At 40.4% G+C, this 20,190-nt stretch overlaps 1 protein-coding gene across 5 annotated transcripts in view; it reads right to left on the minus strand.

Annotated features, from left to right (window-relative positions):
• Positions 1 to 2,045: 2,045 nt before the first annotated feature.
• The window catches only part of CASKIN1 (CASK interacting protein 1), a 171,504-nt gene continuing 153,359 nt past the window's right edge, over positions 2,046 to 20,190 (minus strand). For all 5 annotated transcript variants that reach the window (XM_063430496.1, XM_063430495.1, XM_063430493.1 and 2 more), the window contains 6 exons: positions 18,660 to 18,770; positions 16,692 to 16,793; positions 15,679 to 15,817; positions 12,856 to 14,868; positions 6,766 to 7,150; positions 2,046 to 5,502 (listed from right to left, as the gene is read on the minus strand). In XM_063430496.1, coding sequence (XP_063286566.1) covers positions 5,406 to 5,502; positions 6,766 to 7,150; positions 12,856 to 14,868; positions 15,679 to 15,817; positions 16,692 to 16,793; positions 18,660 to 18,770 — 2,847 coding nt within the window. In that variant the 3' untranslated portion in view covers positions 2,046 to 5,405. The remainder of the gene's footprint in view (positions 5,503 to 6,765; positions 7,151 to 12,855; positions 14,869 to 15,678; positions 15,818 to 16,691; positions 16,794 to 18,659; positions 18,771 to 20,190) is intronic.

Genomic DNA, 20,190 nt, shown 5'->3' on the forward strand with positions numbered 1-20,190 from the left:
TGATTATGGGACAATGTTGGCAATTATGGGGCGATGTTGGTAATTATGGGACAGTGTTGGTATTTATGGGGTGATGTTGGTAATTATGGGGCAGTGTTGGTATTTATGGGGCAATGTTGATAATTATGGGGCGATGTTGGTGATTATGGGACATTGTTGGTAATTATGGGGCGATGTTGGTGATTATGGGGCGATGTTGGTATTTATGGGGCGATGGTGATTATGGGACAGTGTTGGTGATTATGGGACAGTGTTGGTATTTATGGGGCGATGTTGGTAATTATGGGACAGTTGTGGCAATTATGAGGGCGATGTTGGAAGTGTTGATAAACTTCGGGCTCTATAACCAGTACTGTATGCCTGTGTTAGAGTCCATATTTAAAAGATAACATTCTTACAACATTCTTTAAATAAACCTGGCTCCCTTAGGAATTTGTACCTTGATTTTAATATTCTTTGATAAGGACTGCTAGTGTATACTTGAGCACCTGTTAGACCGTGCGCATACGTATTACCTGTTGACAGTTCATCCCATGTCAAGCCCATTTGGTTAAGCCCCTTCGAGTCTGACTAACTCCAACAGGGAATATATCTAATTAAATTAATAATCTATAGAATGGCTGTATTCCTGGAGTAGGTTAATGTGGGTAATACAGGAGTACTGCTGGTTTTGAGAAGTGTCTCTGGGTCTTATGATACCTTGAGTGGTTAAGAAGGGGGATACGTGATGGGACTGCAATGTGTTAGATGGTATATACTAAAAATAATTGTGAACCTCAGAATTCAATATTACTTCTCACCCCCCCAAAAGGATCCAACCAGCTACAACGTGAGAAATAAGGTCTTCTCCACCAGCGTTCACATAAGAAGTGCGTATGCATGTTTATATGATAAATGTGAATTTGTTCATTTTATTTACCCTTACTTACTATCCCAGGATATTGGAAAACCTATGGCTTTTCAGTAGCTGCTACTACGCCTCCTTCGGTCCTCTCCCATTTACCCGTTATGAATGTGAAATAGAGAAATACACTTATTTATTTCTTTTGCTATAAACCTGCACTTAAAACAAGATCTCTACTCTTCTTCTGAGAGATTCTATGTCCTGGCAGGCTTAGGGGGAATGAGAGCTGTGGACAGGTCATAGCTTCATCTTAAAGCATTTGCAAAAATACACACGTTAATGCAATATTTATATCAAAACAGTCCCTCGTTACTATATTTCTTTTCTTTTATTATGTAAATCTCTAATTAACGCCAATTTGCTATTATATCTTGAAAACTATTGCACTGTTTAGTTTCGCAAATAAAAGCCCCTAAAAAAAATAACATTGTAACAATTTATATTGGAAAAGAGACGCAAATATCAAAGGTGACAGATGCACTTTTAATTTTTTACCAGTTGACTCCTGAGAATTGTCTTCTAGCAAAAAAAAAAAATTATGGCCGCACTTAAGACAACCTCTCAAACATATATTAGCATATACAGGCGCACACATAATGAGTGACACTTTAACACAATGAGTGAGGCTGACCACAGAAGATTTATTCAATTTTGCTCAGCCGAGACCCAAACAAGAGGGGTGCGGGATAACTGTGCGGCGTTTATAGCCACGGCAGCAACACAGAAAAAACCTCTTCAATATCCCAGCAGTAAAAAATAACCGTGTGCTTCCGGGGTAGGCAATTACATAGCTCATTAAGAATATAATTTTTTTTTTTTTTTCACCGTTTAGATGTTTTATTTTTCTGTTTGGATATGCATGTGCGTATATATCTATACCGATATACATTCACACACAGATTAAAAATATATATATATCAGACATATCCATACGGCATCACAGACAAATTAAATGCAATATTAATTATCCGTAAAAGCACAACACTGCAGAAAGAAAATCAGAAATAAACACAACAAGATGCATAGCTTCCACAAAACGGGTATACAGTACATTTTTCTTCTTCATAACTTAATCATAAAAATATATATATTATATTATATATATATATGTTATATATGTATCAATCATGTAGACCTTTAATTTAAATTTAATATTTACCTTTTTTTTTTTTTTTTTAATCTGGCTGCCATCAATTTAAATACATTTTCTTTATCACAGTAACACTTATTTTTAAAATGTTATTTAATTTAATTTTTTTTTTCTTCAATATAAAACCGTTAACCGCTGCAGGGTTTTAGGGCGATTTGTCGATTGCCCCAGCGGAATGGTTCATTTAATATCATCTGCACCAGCACATTGAAACACGAAATCAAAGCACCATTAAAATGAGACATATCTGCTCAACATCCAACGACAAACACAGGTCGTGTGTTTTGTGGACAAATAAACCCTTCAAAACTTTGCAAGCTACACGTAACCTCCCCCACCCTCCCACGTCCGAGTACCCGAAATTCTCAGTACATAAAACATACACAGTATAGATTCACTGCTAAAACAAGAGGTGCGAAGGAGCAGGAAGCACAGCGGCCATTTTTATTTGTGGTTTTCGCTCCTTATTCAAATTAAGGCCAGCCCTATTGATTTGGGACATCTTAATGTAAAAGAATTGAGACAAAGAAATAAATTAAAAAAAAAAAAACAACGTAATTTTATCCACAAGATTCTTAACACTCAGAATGAAATTTTTTACATTTCTGTCCTATATGAGTAATATCTATTTATAGATAGATCTTTAACAACGGTTTACAAATACTTGTCATGTTTGATTAAGTGCTTTTGCAGTTGATTAACAAGGGCAAAAAATAGCTTTATGAGTAAAGTAAACAGATTAATATTCTCCACACTTTGCATGGACTGACTAGGCCTTAAAACGCTGGTAATTAGACAATTCTTGCCAGTAAGACCAAAACTGCGCCTACAGTCACTGCTTGTCGACTGGACAATGAACTTTTAAACAGCAATTGGGTACTGTCAATTTAGTAAAATTTTAAATGTTTCTTTATTTACTAATAAATTACTTTTTTAATTCCAACGCATTTCTCTGAACACTTTTTTTTATTATTATTATTTTTTTATTTTTTTTTACGGCAAATTTATAGTGGACTTGACATGGTCTAAGAGTATGTTAAATCTTTCTGTTTCACGTAACGTACCCACCTCCATTTTAAAGCAGTTGCTGTAGATGTTAGTACATCCTTGGTGGCGAAGAATGATGTGTGTTGGCATGCAGAGTCCCAGGAGATATTTATGTCCCCTAATACCTACACCTGCCCACTAAGTCAACACTGTACTAGCTGTATTTCAGCAGACCTCCCAGACAACAGGTTCAGCTTCCCATATCGGTCTGATAAGTGATCGGTTTGAAATTATTAAAGTAAATCATTTTAATCTGTTCCAGTCTCCTTCCTGCTTTGCTGACAGTAATATTGTACAGTTGAGAGATAAAGGCAGAAAGGCACAGCCTTTGCAGTTGGAAGCAAACAACATAAATTAATTCAAATGAAAACAAATATACATATATTTACAAATCAGCTAAGAGGGCCTTAAAAAGTCTGTCATTTGTGCTATATTTTGACTCTCTGTATCAATACGATTCTAGAATAGGCTTCTTCCAGACCCATTTACATGTTGTAAAGCTGTGAAATCCACTTTGTTTTTTTTTCTATATTTTATACATTTTTTTTTTCCATTTTTTGTTTTTAAAGTCCATGCGAACATCTTTCAAATCAGGGACGATTTCAATGGTTGGGTTTTTAGGTAATTAGCATTCAGCCTCCTTTTTTTTCCCTAATCTCTCTCCGGGTCATCTTGGCGTTCAGAGTCCTGAACCCTAAATTCTGTGCTTTCACTATGTTAAATCATTCTCAATACTCCAGGATGGAGAGACATTTGGTAATACAAAATGCAGCAGGAATGAGTCACGGTTCATTTGCAGAGCATTAGGCCAGCGTGACTTAGATCTATGGCCAAGGAATTCTAGATAAATGAATTGACATGATTCTTAATCAGAGGAGTTTCTAACGATCCCTGATATCCCAATAGCTAGACTCATCAAATAACATTTCAAGAAAATGCAGTGTTACGTATTACATTTTACCCAGTCTAATTTCCAGCCTGTCCACTATGCAGAACACAACCACATCATGGAAAGGAATAATTAAATGCAGGGGTCGCCAAAGGAAGATCCTCAGTCATTGTAGGACTACACCTCCCATGAAGCTTAGCTGGCCTAAGCTAGCTGACAAAGCATTATGGGAACGTAGTTCTACAATATCTGGGATTCTACCCCATAAATAGATCATCACATTGAATGCTGCGTAGGAAGTGTTACTGAGATTATTACTATAGATCATCTGGTGGCGGCTGTGTCGATGTCATATTTATCAGGGAAAAAGTGGAGCAATATTTGGAGCAATCACCTTAGAAACGAGCAAACAAAAACATGGCTCTTAATTACTTTGCGTTTGCTCCATGGTTTACTGGATCAATAATGCTCATAGATATTCCTGTTTGTCTAGCGAAGTGCCGTAAAATTAGTATTTTCTAAATGTAATCTGGGATCACAGAAATGCTTTCTGGTTAGTCACGGTGGTGGGAATAAAATTGCAATAGTGCTGTGTATGCCATGAGGTTTATTAGATATACCAGGCCCCAGACCTTGGTGGAGTTAATATGGTTGTACTGTTTGGGATTTTGTAATTCCTTTGAGCCTATAAATTATGTGCACCATAGTCTTAGTGTTCTGACAATGTGCCTGATGCTCTGCTTACGTATAATTTAACGCAGGAACGTGGTAGGTAAGCTTATGTTTTTAACAAAAGGTGGTTCGAGTCCACTTTCTTAAATAGACAAAGATGCAATAAAACATTCATTTGAACCCATTTCTTTCACCAACACAATGGGACAGAACTGAAAATTAAACTTAAAAAGGGACAAATTCAAACTATATCAGGAGCTTAATGTCAGGTTTTTTTTTTCTTTGTTGGTTCCATTTTGCTTCCCTGCGGTGGCATCTTCTGTTTCTCCCATAGTGCTTTGCACGTCGCCGTGTTTGCAATGCATTGTGGTCCTGCTCAATCCACATCACTCCGCACTGCAAACTATTTTGGAAAATGTAGCCAACGCAGGACTCGGCAAAGCCAGCAGTGTGTGCCAATGTCCACATGGCACTGCAGGAATGCCGTCATTTTAACAGTTCCAAGCTGCCCTCAAGAGTCTGAGCACAATCCTGAGGTATACGGCTATGCTTGTTTGTGCTAGGCTTCAAAATGTTTGTTTGTTGTTTCTCCAGGAACAAAGGGCTGACTGGAGAAATAAAAAGGGTTCAATGAGGAGAAACATGGCCTGTGCAGCACCCGGCACGGGGTCGGGGGAGAGGAGGCAGGAAGCAGTCACTGCAATCTAGCCGTGAGGGTACAGCCCAACAAACACATTGTATCCTCACTCCAACATGGCGTCCAACTGGTCTGCAAGCTCGTCAAACATGCTGCCAATGTCATCCAATATACTGACTGTGCTCTTCTCTTCTAGCGATGTCCTGGGAAGAATAAGATACATGGTGTCATCGGAAAGCAAGAAAAAACATACAGAAATAATCCTTGCGCTCAAACTCCCACTACCCTTGGCTATAGTATTCATCAGCCCAATTACAAAGAACTAAAACAAAAAACTAAACTAAAAAGTTACCTGCACTTTATCCTAAATCTATGTGCACATTTAAATAACAGAGGGTTTCAGTACTTGCACGTCTGAAGTCTGTCCTGTTTCAGCAGGTTTTGCACATGCCCAGTCTCCTTTACGAAGGAATTTCAGGAAATTCCATTAAGTTGCTATTTGGACAGCAGAGCTAGATGCCCATGAGAGGAAGCATGCTATTGGCCTCTCTATTCAGGGACCATCATTGGCCAATAGCACCAGGGGGTGGAGTTACAGAACCCACAGGAGAGGGAAGCTAGAAACCAGCTTGGAATTAACACAGAGAGAGCACAGCATCAGCAGATCCTGGCGCCTGACAAATGTAAGTGTAGAATATTATCTTTTTTTCCCCCCTAATAGCCCCAGTGACTGCCTGATTAAGCAAGGGAATTTACTCAAATATAATATATATATTTATATATTATGCTGCCTGTCACTAATAGTTTTAGTAACTCATACTGCACATACCCATCTTCTTTAAAGTGCTTAGTCACTCTACAGCCGAGACCTGAGACACTCATGCTGTGACTAGTTGAAAAGTTGTAAAGCTTCAACTGCAGGACTGGGGCTGTGACTCTGAGGACTGATCTGATTCTGATTTCAATCTATTTTAATCTGTAATAATTGTTAATTCTGTTAACCATGTCAGCTATGTCTTGTCTTTATATTACCACTGCAGATATTGCCAGTTGCAATTTAATACAGTGTATATCAGTATCTTGATGCTTTAACCATGAGTACACTGTGTGCTGAGAGATAATGGAGTAGCTGACATGTTAAATAACTTTGAATTTCTGGCAATGCTAACTAGTGAATAAACCTGAATATCTAAACACTCATACGTGCAGACTGTCCCGCACACACTTTCTAGACACACACACACAACAGACTGTCCTGACACACACTGTTTCTAGACACACACACACACAGGATTTCCTGAAACGCACATAATTTCTAGACACTCATACGTACAGGCTGTCCTGACACACACACACACCAGGCTGTCCTGACACACAAACACCATTTATAGACACATACATGCAGGCTTTCCTAACACACAAACACAGTTTGTCGACACTTATACACGCAGTCGCTGTCTACTCACTCTTTCTGTGCATCGTCCTGTTTGATCTTCTCTTCCACCGCTTGCAGTGCTGCAGCCAGGGAAGCACTGGTCTCTTCTAGCTTCTGTTGTGCAGCCTCACTGGTCCCCCCCTCTAAGGAAGAGCTGGTAATGGACAGTCTGGGGGGCTTGATGGGCACCTGCAGAGGGTGACCTGGAGCCTGGGGCTTGGCAGGGCTGGAGCACAGAGAGGGGGGAGTACTGGAAGGTTTGATGTTATTTGGCTGTTTGACTGGAGAAGGAGCTGGAGTAGAACTTGCACTGGAGGACTGGATCACAGCATGGGGTTTGATGGGTTTTGGTGCTGTTGGTGGAGGGGTAGGTTTGGGGGAGACAGGTGGCGGAGTCCCCATTAACTTCTTAACTTCTGGAATTACAAAAAGGAAAAAAACATATTACCCAATATGGAACAATTCCCATCCCATTGATTCCAGGTCCGTGTGACAATAATTTTGTTTTATTATTTACGATGAGCTTGAAGTACAATTTTAAATATGACTTTTTCACTTTTATTAATCTTCAGTGTACCCAGATATAATTATATGGTCTTACTTGTCTGTAAGAACCCACTAAAGTCTTACGATGGTGACTCAGAGCTTCCTGTTATGGTAATTTGCCTTTCACTATGTCCACAAATAGGAAAACGAGTTTGTCAAATAAGCCCATGTAATGTCTAAGCCTGAGTTTGTCTTTGTGGCTGTCAGCGTGTATAAAGATAGCTGTCAAGCAGAGATATCACAGAGATAATATGAATAATAGCAGGTTACGAGTGTCGAGAATGAGAACATATCATGTAATATTAGCAGAAGCCTCCTGAAGTTATTGTGACATGTTCATACAATCTGCCTGCTGTAAGATGGATCAACTGATGGAAAGAAGAAAGTGTTGGGAAACGAAATATAGAAATTTAGGAATGAGTACTATACACAGAATACAGAGTAGGCTTTATTCACTAAAATTGTGGTGAAGTACAATATTCAGAGTAAAATCTGGTTTTTTTTTTTTCAATTTATGTTTTTATTAGAATTGGATATTCATAATATAACTTTGTCATAATATGAGAGTAATACCAAGCATTAGGTAACATAAGATTATAACAATAATAAGAATTAGGTAGCACAGTATTATAGTGATGTCTCAGAGTTCACTATGCTGTAGTGTAACAGATATCAACATGACTATATCTACATTTAATGTCCGGTTACATTAACAAGTCGTCTGTTGGGGCTGTAATAGGTATATTTGAAGAGTAGGTGATGCCTAGGTGAGGTTTCAGGTGGTGACTGTTCTCGCGCTACTTGCGCCACAGCTGGTCAGCTATGCGGGATCCGAGGGTGTGTGTGCCGCCACTTAGTGGTGAGGCTTGTGAGTGTCTCTTGGGCATTTTTGCTATATACATGTTTTTCTTCGGACCCAGATTGCTTTTGGGCGTACTCTGCGCTGCGGTGTCATCTTCTTTGGATTCTGGCCCCCCGGGCTCCGGAAGGTGCAGTTGGTGTAGAAACTCCTTTTGGTCGTCCCTAGAAGTCAGGATGAGCGTCTGGTTTCCCCGTGGTACCTCCAGGGACCCGTCTGCTCCCCATCGGTATCTGACTCCTGCTCCTCGCAGTTGTTTGGCAGCTGGTGCAAGTTGCCTCCGTTCCGCAAGTGCTGCGAATGGTAGATCCCCATATAGGGCCACCGTGCTGCCTTCCATTTGCACAGTGCCCAGGTCTCTTGAGCGGGACATGATAGCGGCGCGGGTTGCCATGTCCTTTGTGACCACTATAGTGTCTCTAGTCGCGTTTTCCGGTGCCGTTTCCGCTTTCCGGATTCGAAACGCTGAAAGTATTGCGGCGGGGTCAGCGCCTCCTTTAAGACCCATTGAAGACAATAGGCGATGTATATAGGGTATTAATGCCTCTCCTTCCACGTTGTCTGGAATCCCTCTGAGGCGTATGTTCCGCCTCCTGTGTCGAGCTTCCATAGTGGTGACCGTCCGGGTTAGTTTCTGGACTTGTGAGGAGAGGGTCTGCATTGTGTCTTGGGAGTTCTGCATCTGGTGGTCTCTTGCATTTTCTCTAGTTTCCATTGCTGTGAGCCTTTGTTGGATGTCCCCCACTTCTTTCTGTGTGTTTAAAATATCTGCCCTCCATACTTCTCTCATTTCTTGTAAGAGATCCCTGATGTCTCTTTTCGTGACAGGGGATGATTCTGCCTCTGATTCTGTGTCAGGACATGGGGGGCTCAGACTCTGCTGTATGTGAGGTAAGGCTTTCCCTATCGTCCTGGGAGTCTTCCTCTGCACTGCTAACTGCGGCCGCCATCTTGGCGGCTGCCTGTGGATTAGGCCTTGTAAATGATAGCCGGATATCGGCTAATTTGGGTGTCTCTGGCTGGCGGTTTTTCTTATTTTGGCGCCCCATTAGTGTCTCTAGTCGGGAGGCGTGTGTGTGGCCGATTTTGGGAGCTGGATGTCGGGTGAGTGCTTACTTTTTTGTCCGCTGATACGGAGCTCCACACACTTGCGTCTTGATCGCTCGGCAGCCGGCCACGCCCCCCTAAAATCTGGTATTTTGGTCTAAAAGCTTGCAAACCAGGTTTTAATTCACTGTTTATGGAATAAACTCATGTGATACTACCATGACATATGCTCTTGTCTTATCTTACCTTTTTAACTCTATTTTGTTTATCTTTACCCTCCTCCATATTTTCCTCCTCCCCACCCCACTTTCCACTCCCCCCTCCAGGCTACTACTATCTATCTTTCAGAGTTCTCCACTAAACAGCAAACTTTAACAAATTAAATTAAATGGCCAAATTCAGATTAAAATAGCAGTGTTTTGACTAAAGAGGATTTTGAGAATATTTTACAAATCAGCTATTATACTCTCAATTTTACAAGATGGATTGAATTAGCTAACATTACTAGAGATTAATATTCATAACACTATGAAAAAATCTTGCTTTAATTTACATGGGGATATGAGTGTCAGAACTGGACCATGGAGCAATGGAAGAAGGTTGCCTGGTCTGATGTTTTCATTTAGATCAGATGGAGGGCCCAGTCATTTACCCGAGGAAGAGATGGCAGCAGTATGGTAAGAAGGCAGGCCTACAGAGGCAGTGTTATGCTCTGGGCAATGTTCTGTTGGTAAACCTTGGGTCCAGTCATTCATGTGAATGTTACATTGACACGTACCGCCTACCTAGAGATTGCTTTAGACCATGAAGGTGTGTACAGTGGTGTTCCCTGATGGCAGTGACCTCTTTCAGCAGGATAATGCACCCTGCCACACTGCAAAGATTGTTCAGGAATGGTTTGAGGAACATGAAACAGAGTTCAAGGTGTTACCTTGGCCTCCAAATTCCCCAGATCTCAATCTAATTGAGCATTTTGTGGAAAGTGCTGGAACAACAAATCTGATTCATGTAGGCCCCACCTCACAATGTGCAGGACTTAAAGGATCTGTTGATTATGTCTTGGTGCCAGATACCACAGGACACGTTCAGAGGTCTTATGGAGTCCATGTCTTGACGCATCAGAATTCAGAGGTCTTATGGAGTCCATACATTAACACATCAGATATTCAGAGTTCTCATGCCTTGATGCATCAGATCTGTTGTGGCAGCACGAGGAGGACCTACACGATATTAGGCTGGTGGTTTTCTTGTTGTGGCTGATCAGTGTATGCTGCATATTACTTTTTCAGAAAAAACGAGAAGGGTTCAAGCACCAGGAGCTAATTTACAGGGATAGTTTCTAAAGTGAGAATGCTTTTAGGTCAGAGTAGCTAAACTGGAAGGATACCTGACTTATTTAGCTACTGTGGCCAATTCTTCACCTTGAATTCTCACTTTCAAGTTTTGTGAATAACCCTGTTATACTTCTTTTAGGAAGAGAAGCTCATAAAATAATGAAACAACAACTATTTTTAAATGAAGAAGAACATGGAGACACATAGCGTCTCGCACCATTTCAAATTATGCCATGATCAAAACCCTAGGAATCTTTTCTTTTGTGCAATTAAGTTAGTCCAGAAAGACTAGAGAGGAGGTGATTTTGGTCAACAAAATACGGGAAGAAGAGATGAAATGTATTTTTAATTTTAAAACAATGATCGCCAAAGATCTGAACCCAGATTTTGAGCTGTGACATTTTTTTAAAATATAATATTTTTAAATGAAGAAGAACATATCTATTCTATATCTTTCACTGGTAGTTATCATTTACCACATTTATTTTCGTTTATATTTGTCAAAACATTAGACAACCTCTATATAAATACTATTTTGCATCGATTTTTTAGGAATATTCACTTATGTCCCGTAGACGCCGTTTTCAATTAAGATAAAATATGCATAGTTTTTATAATCAATTTGGTATATGTCCATCCTGGGAATTTATACTTATTTATTCCCATAAAAGTATTTCTTAAATGTAATTTTTAACTTACCCTTTTCATTTGTTTATATACTATATATCATATATAGTGCTTATATTGTGTGGAACACATTGGTATTTCTAACAAGAGGTTCCACTATGTGATACCGATCTCCCATGCAGTGGAACACACGTTGCGTTCCAAGAACACCAAATCCTAAGAAGGGCATCCCTATTATTCGGTCACGTCAGAGAAAATGACGCGCGAGCAAGAAAGAGAGAAGTGGGACACAGGGTGTGTTCCACGGCAGACGGACGGAAATTACGTCCATAAGAAGTACCAAGCGACGGACGCGTGGAGCACATGCTATGTTCCTCAAGACAAATAAAAACCCTGGAGAATCTGATTTTGGAGATACTACAGGTAATACAGAAGAGTTTCATACATCAACTGAGGAAGCCAGAAGTCAGCGAAACGCGTCTTGGTGATTTGGACTTTTACACTACTGCTTTTATAGACTTGAATTTTCATCTGATTTTATATTTTTATTTTTAAAAGGAAACTCCAGTGCCAGGAAAACAATCCGTTTTCCTGGCACTGCAGGTCCCTTCTCCCTCCCACCTCCCAATCCCCGGTTGCTGAAGGGGTGAAAACCCCTTCAGCAACTTACCAGAGGCAGCGACAATGTCCCACGTCGCTGCTTCTTCCTCCACCGCTGCTCCTCCCAGTGATTGCGTCGGCCGGTGGGCGGGATCAGTCTCGCCGCGGAGACCTAATGTCCCATCCTAACCACTCTCCTCCACCTTGAAGTGGGGTTTGTATCTCCCTAAGGATCCTATGGAGATACACAGTAGAGCCAGATGTCACTGTGCTCTATCTTTGTGAGTGTGCTCTTATCACATGATATATATTTATTGTCATATAAGGTTTAATCTGCACTATTGTATTTTCCTCTTTTGTATTTCAGCAAATATTGATATACAAAGAGAGGGAAGTATCTTTATATGTTTTAGCTCCACCTATTGTATATTCAACAACACGTTGAAATGTGAAAATATTTTAAAACATTCAAATGACTTTAGCTATTTCAAAAAAATTAATAACCTAGCAGTCATTTGTACGTTTATTCAATTTTGTTTTGACCAGTTAAATTGATCTAAATAACCAATTCATGCCAATTTAGGAGACAAAGAGCCACCCACGATACTTCATAACCACAGAAATCTAGACTGAAAATTAACGAATTCTGGTCCCAATGGCAATTATCAGATTTACTAAAGACAAAACGTTCAGAATTCTGTTCTGGCTGAGCAATTTGCATCAATCACCGAGATGCAATCGTGGTCTTCAACAAAATCATCATCGAAACCCATTACAAAGTATAGGAGTCGAAGGATTCACAAAGCACTGGTTTTAACTAAAATCGGAACCAAATGTATCCAGCAGGAGGCACACTAGCGCTAGCAGACAATAGGCATTGCTGAGGGTTTTTAAACTATGTGGTGGCTAGCCACATCAAAAATGTTAAATAAATGCACCCTATGTAAGACAATACGATTTTGCAGCACCAATGGCCCTATATGCAGCGGAATGGTTTTTCCCCGTTTGCTATGGGGCATTTGGACTTTAGAGAATATATAACCCTTTATCTGTTTTACGTCTAGTTACATCACATTTCTATGTATGTTTGTATTGCAGGTTCTCTTACCTCCAGGTCCAGGCTTCTTGGAAATTGTTGGGGTGCAGGGTGCATGACTCTTCTGAATGTTAGTAGGTTTTGGTGAGACAGGGGGCTTGTTGCTGCGTTCAAGGGTCTGTGCTATGTGTTCTGTGCTATCTTGCCGCATGGAACCTCCTCCTGCGCTCATTTCTGACACAGGACGACGTTTCACTGTACCCATTCCATTCTGGTACACTGTTAATGGCTCTATGCCAGCGCCCCCACCATCCTTGTCTCGAGCTTTTGGCCTCCGCTTGACTGTGTCTGACTCTGTTAGTAAGAATTTGACATCTCCAGGCTGACCCTGTCTGGCCTTCACCCTACGTTTCAGCGTCACACTGGACTCAACCGTTGACAAGTCTGCATGTTTACCAGATTCTGTCCCCTGTGCGTCAACTTGTTCTGTCCTGGCTGGCCTTGGACGGTGTTTGATGGTCTGCTTGCGTTCTTCTGCAAAGGGGATAACATCAGAGGGACTACGAGGGGAGTCTGGAGGCCTTCCAATCTCTTGCCGCTCCCTTCTAGCTGCAGATACAAGCCCAGTAACAGGCCCACTGATGGTCCTTCTGCGGTTCACCACTTCTCCATCTAGCCCAATAGCTTCACGGTGTTTGACTCCAGCCACAGTACCTGGTAGCCGGTGAAGTTCAGGGCTTCCTGGATGGGGTAAGAGGTGAAAACAATAACCTTCAGATCCTTTTGGTCTCTGGCCAGACAAAGCCCTTGGTCCCCCACCAATGGATGAGAGTTCTAGCATGGCAGCAATACTCTTTACACTACCTGCACTCCCAGTGTCTACAACCCCTCCAAAGTCACTGGCCCTCCGCTGTTCCCTATAACCCTCTCCTGTATCATCACCAGACAATCCATCTCCAAGGTTAGTACCAGAGATGGCTGAGCTGGATCGTTTAGGTGGTGGTGGTGGAGGCCCCTTCTTTCTGGGCCGCACTGCAAAAGACTGACTTCGGTTCACATTCTTGTCGTTCCCAGACTGTGCTCTCACTGAATGACTTCTACCCACTCGTCTTTGCCCAGTGCCATAGGGCCCCCCATCTATTACCAGATGTTCCTCTCTCTCCCCATCTGAGGCTGCATACCGATTCAGGCTGTGTGCACGTTTCTTTGGCCGACCATGGTCCCCACGTTCTCCCTCCCCTTCATCTTCATCTTCTCCTTCACTTCCTGCAGGCGGAAGGCACAACACAGGCACAGAAACTGGGAGCACTGGCACTGCTTGTGCCAAATGTGCTGGTACTCCCTCACCTTCAATAGGTTGTGGAAGAACATAAGCAAAACCTCTGTGTGTGGGAGACTGAGGAAGAGATCGAGGAGACATGGGACGGTCGGAAGGTGGAAGAAGTTGAGGTGTAGGTTTGACTTTTGCCGTTGCTTGTGGGACACCAAAAGCTTGTGGGGATGAAGGAGTGCCCTTGGTTGGAGTTTGTGGAGGAGTGTAGCTCTGACCGCCAGCAGGAGGGAATGACTGCCTCGGCTTTCCTGGCACAGGAGGAATACTTGCTTTTTTCACAGAATGTCCTTGTCTGAGAGGCCTGGGCTCACGACTCATCTCTTCTCTCCTTACTTCATCTGTTAAAAATTCCTGACTCTTGGACATAACTGCGCTTGGACCCTTGCTTCCATCACCCAAAAGTTCCTGGGAGCTGCTGATGTGCCTAGCTCGACCACTTAAGCTGCTTTCATGGTGTAGTCGAGCCCCCGAGGAAGCCCTGTAACTTTCTCTCTGGTGTGCTACATGATTGATCTGCTTCTCAGAGCCTTCAGGACCTTCTCCCGTCATGGCAGCTTGCAACTCATCGCTTAAGTCACTATCCTGAAAGGTCTTCATTTTGGGAGACTGGCACTCAGAGTCAGGTGGAGGAGAATCAATAGACTCTTTCTGGGGCCCTCTCCTTCGCATGCTCCCAGAATCATACTTCCCATACTCTGACTTTTGGATCTCAGCCAATTTCTTCACAGCCAACATCAGCTTTTTTTGGTGACCTTAAAAAGAAAGAAAAACCAGTGAACAAAATATTAGGAAAGAATACGAAAGAGAAGAGAGAAAGAAATAATTAATAAGTAATCAGAGAGGAACTGCAAAAAAGGGAGTGAGAAAGCAATGACAAGGGAGTGAGAGATGCAGAACTAGAAATCATGAGAGTATACAGATATAACAGAGGAAAGAGATATTTTGTGTGTATGAGAGAGATAACAGAGGAAAGAGACATCGGCAGAGATTAGAAAAATGTGGGCGACATACAGTAAGAATAATAAAAGATTATAAAGCTTTGTTAAAAGGCGAAAGCTAAGAGATAAAAAGTCAGGTGTTCAATTAATTAATAACTTTGCTACGACTACGTTTCTCTGAAATCTATGTGGAGGGAAGGAGAGAGGGGAACTTACTGATACATGTGTTTGCTTAGCTGAGAGATACTCAGACTGGAGTATTTGAAGAACTATCTGCAAGGTAGCCGAGTTAGGTTACGGCTGCTATATTACAGACACACTTCTACACGCTCTACAAACTTTGAACATACATAGCTGGTACCCTACTCTGTTGTGTTACTCTCTTTTGTGGAGACACAATAAACGGTAACAGACATTATAAGGAATATAGTGCATCGTACGTAATTTAGGTGATTTGTGACACTTGACTCAATGTGTGTGCACATGTATGTATATAACATTCCACTTTACTGAACTGAAAATTAATAATGAAAAGAAACAACTAACAGCAAACAATAAAAGGTAAGGGTTGCTTAATCCCATCAATATATTCCTATACAGTCAGTTTTTAATATAGCATTGTACCAAGTTTAGTGATTCCGATCTCCTGCAGGTCTTCCCAGGTGATGTCTGTGATGAAATCAATATTTTCATAGCCATTCTCCACCAGGACCTTATAGTACTGACCGAGTCCAATCATCGACAACCAGAGGGACAAATTAGCCTAAAAATAACACACCGTGGAATACTTAGTGTCGGGCATGTGCTGATGCCGATTGGGCTCATGGGTTGCTTATGATCAAAGCATCCTAAATAAATTGTTTAAAAGACCATACACAGTATCAACAAGTGCAATGTCCAATGGACAAAATACAATAGGACAAGGTTTTGGAGATACATTTACTCCAAATTTCAGCATATACTACAGCCCAAGGTAGGATAAGGTAAGAGGAGGCTTAAGCATCAAAGCCACCAGATTTGTGTGGTTTTGTTTGTTGTTAACCTCACAATAAGGGACATTCGTGCATAACTGCGAGAGTGACAAATAAATCATGAGTTAGGCCTTGTTAGGACTCAATGACATTTTCTGTCTTCATTAGCATTACTCGGGATACAGTAATATGGCCCATGAATTTAGAACTGTGAGCACTTTCAAAACATTCTGGTCCAGCTACAAACGCTGGATTGTAATATACGTCTTAAATATTCCAGCTTAAATTTTGGAGCTTGCTTTTAAAAAATCCCCCTCCCCACCAACATATTGCCTCTGTCAGGATCAACCCGACCCAGCGCATGCCCAGCCAGCTATGTGCCGCTATTTATAGTGTATCAGAAAGATTGCTAGTAATTTTCTCAGCAGGATGTCAAAGATGTGAAACGCCTAATAAACGCTCTGGTTTTCACATCGGATCAGTTGACATGTGCTTTTTACGAGAGGCGTTTCATTGTGTCTCTCCAGGCATGTCTTAAATTACAGATGTATTGTGCCTGAGAATGGTTTGTTGGGCATTACATACTTAATACAAACACCAAGAAACTTATTTAATAGACAAACCATGCAGTGTTCATTCTAGCAGTTACGAGTACTGAATACTCACTGGTTTATAGTCGGGCAGCCATTCTCCAATGTTCAGACTGTTAATTTCTGAGAAAATCTTCTTCCGGTGTCCAGGTTTAGTGACCCCTATTGCTGTAAGGTCCTAAAAGAAAGACAACAGGTAGTGTGTAACTTCTTCAACGATAGATAGTGTGGGGATATTTATGGGATGATAATAGTAAACAGTTGAGAATTGCCCACTATTTCAACTCTCTAGATCTCAAAGATCGTTATCATGTAAGTGAAATGTATTCCATATAAATAAAATCACAATTTGTTATAAAAATAGATATAATTTATTGTGACAAATAAAATAATAATAATATGTAACATGCGTGATAATAATCAATGAATATTTAGTATAATATAGTATGCAATACAATGGCAATACTATACATTCCAATGGTTAACAGCATCAATTGTCAAGACAAGATTTATGAGGGTACTTCAGAGACAAAGAAAAACTTTCGCACAGCGCAGCGAAAGGCCATAAAACTTTGGCTAGCAGTTAACTAATAACCCTTTCAATGCTGGCTAGATCCTCCTAGGCATATAAGATCTATTCTCATGTAATTTTAGTTAAAATAACATCTAAACCAGCTCATTAATCATTTCCTGGAACCATCCAATAAGAGTAATCTACCAGATTCTATAAGTCGAATTTTAATTTGCCTAAACAGATATCTTATCTTATTTTAGAGCAAATCAATACACCTGGATAAAAACATCGGTATGCTCACACGTGATAATATCACACTAATATATAATTATTCTTAATTCCACCTGCAGAATGGAATGTTTATAACTATATATTCTTTAGTTAACTAAGATTTCTCAATATTGAAATCTGACCGTGATTTATCCAGTCATATATCATGCTATTAGATTTTTAATTAATTTAGATTAATTAAATAAAACCAGTATAATTACCAGTTAAATAGATGTTTTCATCAGATGCTTTTAGATAGTCCTAGGAACTTGAATGCGTGTATGATTGATTGCATGGAAGTATGCAAGTGTTGCTTGAGTGTTAGTTCCAGGAGTATTTGTCTGTCATAGATCTTTCTGCATGTCCGAATCTGGAAGCCCAACTTTCTCTTTCAACTCCGACTGACTCTTCTCTGACTCACTTGCCTAGCTCACTTAGCCTGCGATCCTGACTTAGCCCCTCTCTTCCCTTTGTCCTAACTTTTAAAGGGCCAGACTCTCTGTATGTCATCAGTTGATAAGGCCAATAGGAAACTGAAGGTGTGGTCAACCTGCAGATTGCAATTTAGGTATTTGGTCTATAGAGGGCAGTCTCGCCTCACTAAACCTTCCTATCCAGGAAACAGTTAACTTTTCCTGATGACGATTTTGACGTCGTTTGGCTTATCTATATGACTACCTATAACTTAAATTTGCTGTCAGTTCAAAGCATTTCTTTGGATTTTCTCCAGACAGTGCGTCGACAATTCCTGTTGTAATTTCTAAAATGACAGTTAGAAACTAAATTTGACCCCTAACTTACAATGGGACCTTGTAAAATTTAGAAAGTAAAATTAAATTATTTAATCTTCTCTGTCACTAATGTCTGGGTTTAGAATTATTTCTATTCCATTAACATCTAGGCAGAGCATCCATCCCCCTGTCTCATTTCTTATCACTTGGTTTGTTTATACAAAGCATTCCTTAGCTCAGGCTATGTGGTTAGTGTTACAGAAAGGATAGAAATTTCATGTTTTTGTTAGCTTGAAGATAGCAAAATGGAGTCTGCTCTGTTCTGAGTGACTCTGGCAATATACACTTTTAACTTCTATCATAGCACAAAATGTCTGCCAATATAAATAGACAGACAGACAGACAGACAGAGAGACATACAGAGAGACAGACAGGTAGGTAGGTGCATGGATGGATAGATAGACAGACAGACAGACAGACAGACAGACACTATTCAGAAGAAATCTCCCCGTACAGAAGGCATGCTCACCTCAGGAGTCATACGACTGATGGTAGGGATATCGTACCCGGAGTTGATGAAGTTGGGAGCATATAATTGGAGCTGAAATTTGCACAGCCACTGAAACACAGCTTCTGAGCTCTGAAATGAGAGACGTTCTGTTAGAGATGTGGAGGATATGGGTTCTCGTTAAATTTACTCTAGCCCGCCAGCAGGAAGTTTCCTAATACAAACCAAACTGGCTTGAATCAGGATAGGAGCTATGGCCAATGCTTTGTTGGTTCATGGGAATACTAATACTGACTGATAGGAGGATAGTTAATAACAAGCATCAATGTAGCCTAGTGTATCACTACAAAACTGTGACTGATTTTACAATCTGTCAAAAAAATAAATAGTTTATTATTAATAACTTGACTGATATCTCCCACATAGTTTGTATGTACAATAAAATGCCGAAAATCTCTCCACAAAAAAAAAATATGGTCTAACAACTAAGATAGCAAGATACACTGTCTGTTAATGACCGGCCTCATATTACCTGGGGGTTCCTCAAACAACCTCCTAAATATCTTGCACCAAGAATCAGCCAATTGAGCTTGATACACCAGTGTTTTGTGTCCTGTCATGCATGAGCCACTCTACATTGTATGTTATCCTAACTACGGAGCATAGAGAGAAATAAAATGCCAAAGCCCTTTGTCAGATTTATGAGCCATTATCATACTTGCCCAGTGTCCCTGTTTAGAAGGGATAGTCTCTATTTTGGATCCAAACTCCTCTGTCTATCCTAATGTCCCTCTTTTCTAGGAGCTCCGTATTGTTGGTGTGTCTGAGTGTATAACATAGCTCCACGGCTATAATACTCCCAGTGATGTGTCTTTACACTACAATAAATGTGTTTAGCAATCAGTCTGTGTAAATAACATACATCGTTCTTTTAGCTGCATAAATTGTTATTAGTAAGCCACCTGAAAATTCGCAAAACCCTGCTCATAACCACTACCCAAAATTAAAGTTTCCCTCTTTGTCCATATGAAATTTCGGGGAGTATGCATTATTATATACTACAGCCGAACCTACTCTTTTAAAACCCCTTAAGGAGACATGATGGAAATATTCCGTCATGATTCCATGTTATTCCAGAAGTTGTGTCCTTAAGGGGTTAATAAGAGACACTTTCATATGTGACTGCTTGCACAGCTGAAAAAGACTCATAGTATTTTCTATTATTATTTATTTTATCTTACTGTACGTGGCGCAGCCCTTTCCTGTCTATTTTCTTCTTATTATTATAATATATCCACCACCAAGGTGACCTGGCAATATTTTGATCTTTGGGCTTTTTGCAGAGAAAGAGTCAGTGGTGCACATTGCCACATAAGCTTTTTCCTGCTAACTACAATTCATTGGTCTACATAGCAATATTGTATGTTATTCAAAGACACATCCTTTTTTATTCTTCTGGGTTCCTTCATAACACTTTTAATTATCTTTCATTTTTATTTTATATTTCTTTATTTTTCACAAGTTGCATCTTTACATACTGTCGTAATACTGT

Source organism: Pelobates fuscus, chromosome 8, assembly GCF_036172605.1.
Source record: "Pelobates fuscus isolate aPelFus1 chromosome 8, aPelFus1.pri, whole genome shotgun sequence".
Classification (NCBI taxonomy): domain Eukaryota; kingdom Metazoa; phylum Chordata; class Amphibia; order Anura; family Pelobatidae; genus Pelobates; species Pelobates fuscus.